A 9,390-nucleotide genomic window follows, 5' to 3' on the forward strand; every position below is an offset into this window, starting at 1 on the left:
GTGGTCCACGTTTTTTCTTTTTCAGGAAGTCCTTACCATTCAAAAAAGGAAAGTTTTGGTTGACCTGGCTGTAACTTAAAACTAGGTTGACCTGAACGTAGTCGCGTCCGAACATAAAAGCAACACAATCCAAACATCATGTATCCTGAATTTATAAATGAATGAATCAAAACCATGGGCAGCCTTGAGCAAGAGCAGTAGGCGGTGCAGCCGCACATGCCCTCAAGAATCAAGGCCCGGCCCAGGTGAGATATTTAATGGATATAGATAAGTGACATTAGTCCAAGGCCCACTCCTTCAGAAAACTGAATCAAACAAGCACATAGGCCCGCTATAATGCAATGTGCTTGTAAAAACAAATCATTTTTAAAGCACTAGTGTTTATCTGTATAGTAAAAAAGACTAGTTAACTATATTTCGCTTATACTATAAATAAACATCGATGTTAAGTAAGATCTGGATTATTTTTGTAAGCGTCTCTCTAAACATCTTACATTGTAAATGTTGATCAAACATAAAGACGACAATGCATGTTACACATTTTTTTTTAGATAAATGGTGCTTTATTACTTTAGTAAGCAATTACACCCGACCTCTGCATAGCTAAGTGCACACAGCCGTTCGAATGTCACAAAAAGTCTCAACTACGAAAAAAAGGCGGATTACATATGAAACATGAGTAATTGTAAAAACGCATAGGGTGAAGGTGGTGGACCAATCCTTAGATTATGCTGCCACCTATGTAGGAAAAAAGTATCCCTCGTCGTATCTTCCAACCGTGTACAGACCTCAAAGTAGCATATCAAAATGTTTGATAAGTTTCATATCAAAGTAGGCCCCAAAGTAGGAGAAATGCACTTTTGATCCCTTACCACGAAAACAAAATTCAAAATGTTAGAAAACTTGCGATTTTTTGGCATATCTTTGCATTCTAGGTGTGCTCGCTTAAAGTTTCGTAAAAAGCTGACATTTTTCGTGGCCAGCCCATAAGACTAATTCTAGATTCCTCCAAATTTTTCTATAATCAACAGGTTTTTTTCTTTTCATTTTGGATTTTAAAAAATATACGTAAAACAAAATCTACTAAATTTATTCTTTGATCTAAAATTTACTTAACTAGTATTTATAATACTTCAGGAGCTAATGAAACTATTTTGGCAAAATTCAATTTTAAAATGACAATGAAAAGTGCCTCGCAAAAGACTTAATCAGCACTGAATTTTATGTTTCTTACACAGGTCACATAAAAATTTGTAGTTTCTTGAACTAGCAACTTTTTAAGCATGTAGAATATAAAGATGTACATGTAACATTTTAATTTTTTTTTGACATTTTTTAATATGTTTAAAATACATTTTAAATGAAAGGACCATCTGCACCAAAGAAAAAAATTATAATATCATCAGAGTAGTTTTTTTCTCGAAATGGGGGAGAACCCCGGCTTCTGCATCAATCATGAGAGTAGTTGCTACTGAATTATAAACAACCGCTTCTATAAGTTCTAGACATGGCCTTTTTGCACCCAAGAGGATATGGTCCGAAGTTTTGAAGTGAGTTTTGAATTAATTTCAAATTGTCAAAAAAATTGAAAAAATGAGTTTAAAACTGAATACAAAGAGACAAGATCATGAGAAGCTGAATTTTAAGATCTGATCACTTGGTACATGCCGAACGGCCGGCAAGCTTAAGTAGTACACAATATTAGTAAACACTATATCTAATACAGTAATACCTTGATCAATCAACTATTAACCACGCACGACACATATGTACCGTGTTGCATGCATGGCCGATTGGCCAGGCTGATCGGAGTGGCAGGCAGCATCGTCGAGAGGCGATTCAGTCGGCAAGGCATGCAGGCAGGCAGCTAGATGCCTAGGCACCGGTGTAGATGCGCAGTTTGAACCCGAGGGTGATGACGGCGAAGAGGGTGAAGAAGACGAGGGTGTGGATGGTGATGGCCTTGCCGGTGGTGCGGTGGCTGCAGAAATCGACGCATCGGCGCGTCCCCGGCAGCTCGAGCAGCAACCCCGGCGAGAGCAGAACGAACAACACCACCCCAACCACCAGAGGGGCCCAGTCAATCATCTACCTTGTAACTATAATGTCTGCTGCTGGCGAGTATGTGTTTCAGCTGCCGCCTCTGCTGAGTGCTGAAGTACTGATGGTGGGGGTGGAGGATGAGCACGAAGGAATGTGGAGACCAAAAAGATGGAGGAATCAATGAGGAATGAGACATGGACCTGCTTTGATGCTGAAGGAAAAGAAGGATGAAGATGCCACTGGATGAGGGTATATCATTGACTCATTGAGTGATTGCCCATGTTTGATCGGGTGGCCATCAACTTTTTTTTTTGACAGGAACGCAAGCACTCCATTAAGACACGGCAATGTCGCCGGCCACAAGACGTACATCATCTGGGTATCCGACACCCACATAGAATGAGTGTTATGGTCCATACCCATACCCAATGCTGCTAAAACATGAGCAGGCTTATTACATGCCCTTGGGCAAAACTCAACACTGAAGTCTAAAAACTCGGTAGCTAGATGGAACTTGATATCTAGAAAAAAAAGCTGTCCCAGACGAGAATGATCAAACGATGAAGATTGAATAGCTTGCTTGAGTGCTTGGCAGTTCGTGGAAATAACCAAGCATCCAATTCCCAGTTGATCAGCTAAGCGAACTCCATTATGCAGGGCAATAGTTTCAGTGTGCAGTGCATCCTATGCAAGTTCTACCTTTCCCGCATCAGCAAAGACAATACCACCTGCACTGTCCCGGGCAATAACCCCCCTGCCACCAGATCTAGAGCACTCCACGAGCGCCCCATCCGTGTTCAGTTTAATGAAGTTCTCTGGAGCGAAATTTAGTACAGTTGTAGCATTGGATTTTGGTTTAAAGAATTGAATCCATTCATCGGTGTTTCGCTTGACAAGGAACTGAAATTCATCTGTAGAGAGGCGCTTCTCCTTATGATTCTCTTTGTTCCGTTCAGACCACCAGCACCACAACAGAGCGACCATGGTCAAGGGTCCTTGGCAAGACATGAATTCTTGTCTGAGTATTCTCCATAGGATTTGACTCTCTTGCAACGAAAAATAGATGTCCGCCATGTTCGAACTGACGCCGACAGACTACACAGTTGGTATCCAAGTCCACACCTCTTCTAGCTATGTTCATGTGCATCGGATGACTATTGTGTCCAAACCGCCAGAGAAAGTGGTGCACCTTGGCCGGGCAGTGGAGACTCCATAATTTTTCCAAGTTTCTTTCAACCAGGAATCTCCATCAGCAGACATTCCAATGTGGTTGGACGCCTTCAATTCCTGTGTAACCATATGAACTCGACATGCAGACTTTACACGAAAAATACCTTTTGTATCAAAATGCCGCGTCTTCCTGTGTAAAAGTCTGCTTAACCAGCTCGGTTATCCAAATTGATCCCTCTGGATCGATCAGTTCAGACACCCTAGTAACTTGATGGTGTCCTTATGGGGAGGAAGGGAAGGCCATCAAATTTTAAGCTAGTACAAGTGTGCAACTAGTGGCAGGGATTCAGTGGCTGCGCCTTCCCAAGGGTACAATCAGAACCTCTTTGAAAATATGCATTAGAGAATGTATCAGCTAGATACTTTAAAAATAATTAATAAAAATACTTCATTTTCGGAAAAAAGGGGAATCACGGAGGGCTCCCCCGTGTTGCTCTGGTGAGTGGTGACTGGTGGTGACACCGGGGTTAACCGAACTCTAGCCCATGTTGTTGTAATCTCCTTTGTATTTTTACTGTTTCGGCATGTTTGAGCTAACTGATTTTCTTTTTGTTGTGCTAATTGCTTGATACGTCGGATTGGATCATATATTTTTTCCTAAGGACTTTTTTGCACTGCATTTCATAGGATTTGTTTCATCAATACAAGCTCTTGGATAAAATCATTTGTTTTTTTTGTGACACAATCAAACAAATAAAAAACCTGTTGACTCACAATGAGCATGACATCGAAATCCAGCGAATCAAAGATTCCCTTTATGGTGTCAGCGGCCTCGATCAGTGCGATGGTGATGTGTTTTGGACAATCACGGCGGCAACATATCTCCATGCACCTATTTTGAATAGAGTGGTGATTGTGGGAAGCACAAGGCCGAGAGAGAACATAGGGGATGATTATAGAGGTGGCATGTGGGAGCAGCCCAGCAGGTGTGCACATTGTGTTCCATTAGATATTATGTTACCCCAAAATAAGTAGCTCGTTTGTTCTTTTCGATCTAATATTTTCAATCCACTTAACGCCAAGTGAGACATGCCTAATGCTTACAGTTTCCTAGCAACACATGATCTTTAGAGTATTTCCAAAAAGATGTAAATTTACGGCAGGCGAGGTACTCACAAGGAGTTTAATTTTAGAAGTAATAAGAAGTTAGATTCGCTTCCCTGGATACTTGAACCTAAATGAGTGGGTCCTACATTCGCTCTCCTAGCCCGGTGAGTAAGTATCACATCCTCAACATTATATAAATTAGTAAACAAAAGTTTTAATGTCAATAACCAACCCAATATATCATACAACTACTCAGCTAAGGTATGTTATACTATGTAATTAGAAGTAAGAGAATAAATCTCTCTTTTTTTTCTACATCAAAGCTTGGGCAAAGTTTATTACTCCCTTCACTTCAGATTCATTGTAGTTCTAGTTTAATCCTAAGTATAGCTTTTATAAATTTGACAATTTTCACACAAAAAAGGTATCAATATTTAAATCATAAAGTGATTTTCGTTAGATTTATCCTACATTATACTCCCTTCATTTGGATTTGTAATGCATGCATTTAGTTTAAGAAAAACTTTAACCGCGAGTTTGCTCAATAAAATATGATATATATGCCACAAAAAATATACTCTTGGTTTCATATTCAACACTATATATTTATGACATATAATTTATATTTTATTTATCAGTTAATGTTCATTTTTTTCATTTAATATGTGCATGTATTATAAAATCAAATGGAGGGAGTAATTTATTATTATATATATTAAGTAGTAGTTTTTAACAGTTTAATTTAAGAAAAATAGAAGTTTTAAATTAATTAGAAGTAGAGGAAATAAATTCCTCTCTCCATCCCCAGATACATGGCGATAAATATAGCCAAAAACTAAACTCTTTTTGAAGTCTTGCCAAGTATATATATAAAAGTATGAAGCAAAATTTTAAAACGTTTACATCATTGATATGGACATGCCCTTAATTTACTGCTAATCGACAAATTTGCATCGAGTACTTAGTCAGCTAGTGATTGAAAACTTGTACCCATAAACTCATGACTCCCTGAGAAATCCGAGGTTCTTTTGTTTTGTAAGTTCTAAAAACATGGGAATAAAAATTATTGTGATATCAATTCATTTATAAAGAAGATTCAAAAACACATGCATTTGACAAACTTACATCATAGCAATAGAAAGAACAAAAAGTTGCGATAAACGAGTAGCATATTATATTATAATACTAGCTATATGCCCGCGCGTTGCTGCGAAATATCAAAAGAAAAAAAGAATATGCTTGTTACTATGAAAGTATTGCATTGGTTTTTAAATGCGTGTATCCGCGCATGCTAACTAATATGTTGGCAACATATTAGGTAAATTTTTATGGTCCACGTTTTGAAAACTCTATAAGATTGAGAGTATATATATACAAAAATATAGTAATAAAGGGAGGTGGATGTTTTGACTGAATTGATCGCCTGCATTTTACCGTAATGTCTGCGTGTAGAAACAAAAGCCCTCCACAACACATTGCTCAATTCTTTGTATTTGATCTCTAGACTCTAGAGTGAGTTTCGCATCGACAAGCTATATAAGTATATAACTGTAGAACACAGTTGGTCTCCTCCAAACGCGCTCAGCAGTAGTGGCAGGATGGGGTTTGTCAGTTCGAGATAGTCTCACGGAGGGGTTCCAAGGCCTGGTTGAACATTGTCCCTCCCCGCCGCTGAACGCTGACGTGAGCCTGTCTCTTGGCTCCCCTGCACCCCGTGCCGAACTGCCGACCCGGATCAATCGAGGCGTCTATCCTGTTAATTTTAAAGATTAGAGCCATGCAGCGGCAGCATTACTTAGGCTTTTTTTCGAACATACGGCATGCACGTGACAAAGCGCTAGATCAGAGAAAGGAAAAAACGAAAATAGGCAACCGGTGCAGCTCACAGGAGTTGGGGAGAGGTCAGTAGCTTGCAGGAATAGACGGCCAACAACCTTGTTGTTGGTACGAAGGCCAGGCATAGACAGAGGGCACCTGGGCGTTGGTAAGTGGTAACGGATGGCCGTTACATGTGAGTCGGGAGCAGAGATAAGACCTGCCGTCGAGGATAAAGCCTATATGGGTTGTAATAAACTCGTTGTAGGATTGTGATAGACCATTTTTAGTGTTAATTGATGTGTTTCATATGTTCTATGTTTTGTTTTAAATATTGTTGATGTATGTGTTTTCAAAGCATGTTAAATGAAAAACGTGTTAAATATTGTTGACACCATGTATGAATAGAATCTGATTACTGGGATCAGACCCATCTAACTGTATAGATCATCTACGAAAATATGTTGAAAAAATAATAATGGACTACAAAAAGGCCGAATTCCAGCAAATAAAATGGTTGTAGAAAGATTAAGACCCAAAAGAGAGACGAAAAAAAGGGTAAGCCTGAAAAGACAAATGGACCAAAAGGGCCAACAGCTAGAAAAAAATGCTGAAATCATTGGGCTTGGCCCATATAGACCATCGAAATGGCCAGGGCTGATTTTAAATTAATAGGATTTAATTTCATCATAATTTTACCACGTAGGATCTGATGTTGCATGGCCACATTGTCGGTGATGATATTGAATCGTTATAAATTGGATCATCATAAAGGTTATAGCGATTTAATATCATCATGGATGATTAATACGGTTCCAAGTAGAAGGTCATGTTGGTTGATTTCTGACGCACCATTTTTGACGATCCATTTTTCGCCACCAGATTGGTTGATTTCTGACACACCGTTTTTGACGATCCATTTTTCGCCACAAGAACGTCATAATTTGAATATTGTGACGATTTAGTGATGAAAAAGAAAGGGCGTAAGTCAACATATTTCTTGTAGCGTGATGCAGTTAAGTGATTATTATACTGGTAAAAACCTTGGCCCTCTATGTATTCATAGAAATCATAACAAGAGATCTAAACATATTGTAAAACTAGTTAAGTTCATAAGAATGTTTCCTGTATTTTCTATTTTGAACCAAATAACTAAATGGTGTCACTGAACAAAAAATTCTAGGACCAGACTACGTAGCAGCGGTGCATCCGGGGATTATAGTGTGGTGACTCACTCCTCTAATGAATATGCGATTACAGCTCCAAGATTTCATCAATATTTGAAATTTTGAAACTTGTATCTCTTCAAATATCTTTGTTTCATTGTCGACTAGTTGGGAGATCTTTGAAAATAGATCCTATGTTGACATATTTTTTTTTATAACTATCATAAACGTAACTACTTGCGAGATTATGAATACTTAGCTAACAAATTATAATAACTTGATTGCGAAGATCATTATACGTATACGGAAAACTCGCATGATAGTAATTTCATGGCATGATACCAGCTCTTAGCTGTCAGACCACTTGAATATGGACTATTTACATAGGTAGTTGCTCCTAGTCTGGTAACAATATAAGGTTATTTGAAACATAGCAATACATTTTGAAATCCTCGTGGAGATGAGTGAAGATGGACAACTGATCAGGTTAATTGACGTTTAGAAAGTAAATCATTCCAACTTTTTTACTTAATAATTTATGTGATAATATTAGCATGAATAGATAGATTTCTACATGATTTACACACATACACGTGGTACTTATATTTTCTCAAACTTGTATTTCCTCTCCTCCATCCAGCCACAAACAAATCGAAGTATAAATTTTTATGATAAATCACCAGGTGGGGAAGAAAGTGTATTGAGAAGGTGTCACTCACCATCTTTGCCTTTTTAATTCCCCACTTTAATGAACTAAGGTCATTTAAAAAATAAGGAGGTTGTGTATTGAATATGATTTAGCTTGATTCACGTCTGATGAGAGAGAAGCAAATTTTCTTTTTAAAATGCACTGGAAAGATAAGAATACACTCCTTATGAACAATTCTTAAAGCAAAACATCAATTCATTTCTAGATTTAGTACAGAACGCCAGGTTGGAGAAGAAAGGGTCCTGAAGGGGCGACAAGAACCCTGATCCAACACCTTCTGTATCGTGAGCCTCCAGTCTCACTGTTCTCCCGTTTTAAAAAGGTAGTCTCACCGTGGAAACTCAAAACTGGTCTGTGATGCATATGCCCCGGTATGTACAAATTATATTTGAAAAAGTTAAGAAAATCTACATGTAGAGGGTACGTTAAAGTTTCGCACAAAACCGAAATTTTTATGCCTTATGTAAAAAAAAATGTCTCAAGAAATGAACTATTTTAGCACCAAATTTTTTCTTTTTCACAGAGAGCATAAAACATGTCGGGTTTTGGTAAAACAACTTTGTAAGTATGTAACATATCAATATATACAAGAGACATTTTTTATATCTATTTAGCATTTTTAAATATATTTAAAATACATTTCAAATGAAAGCTGCATATGTACCTGCAGAAGCACCCTTGCGGTCTGACCGTTCGTTTTTCCTTCTCCTGTGGCGAAGGATGGAGACACTAGGGGCGCGTTTGGTAGCCTGCATCCCCTTGGCTCGCATGGGGGGAGCAATTTTCGGCCCGTTTGGATGCCTGGGCCGAGCGGCGTTCTCGCATTAACCGGTTCTCAAAGCACCCCTGGGACAGGCCCTGGAGGAACGTCCGGAATGGTAGTTTCTCCGGGGCTAGGCCCGTTGCGGCCAGAAGGCTGCACGCGTGGGGAAGGGAGGCGGAGACGCCGCGTCCCTTCGGGAACACGCGCCATAATTAGCCTCACCGCTCCCCTCTCCTTTCTCTCACTCGCGACCACACTCTCACCTCCCCCAAACTGTCACATCACCTGGCGGTTCCCCTCCCGCCGACCAATCCGCCGCACCGACGCAGGGAGGAGCACTGCTACCGGAGGAGGAGACGTCGGCGCCGAGGACCTCGACATCAGCCGCAATCTGCTCCGTGGACCTCATCGGAATCTCGTCTTCGCCCGCGACGGCGAGCTCTTCCTCTGCCGGAAGAATGGCGGTAACGACCCCTCCTTCTCACCTTCGTACTCGTTCTGTTGAAACATATGCCATTTTCGGGCATTTCCGATGACATGCACATTAGATCTGCTAGGATTTCCGTTAGGATAGCGGTCAGATTGACGTTTTACAAGGTGTTCGTCCCCATTTCTTG

General features: G+C 39.7%; 1 protein-coding gene across 1 annotated transcript; it reads right to left on the bottom strand.

Moving 5' to 3' along the window:
* Window positions 1-1,628: 1,628 nt before the first annotated feature.
* LOC124676248 lies at window positions 1,629-2,131 on the bottom strand. Its single transcript, XM_047212324.1, has one exon. It carries the CDS (start codon window positions 2,086-2,088, stop codon window positions 1,876-1,878), a length of 213 nt encoding a protein of 70 aa, XP_047068280.1. The 5' UTR covers window positions 2,089-2,131; the 3' UTR covers window positions 1,629-1,875.
* Between the last annotated feature and the right edge of the window lie 7,259 nt (window positions 2,132-9,390).

Source organism: Lolium rigidum, chromosome 7 (assembly GCF_022539505.1).
Source record: "Lolium rigidum isolate FL_2022 chromosome 7, APGP_CSIRO_Lrig_0.1, whole genome shotgun sequence".
In the NCBI taxonomy this organism is placed as follows: Eukaryota; Viridiplantae; Streptophyta; class Magnoliopsida; order Poales; family Poaceae; genus Lolium; species Lolium rigidum.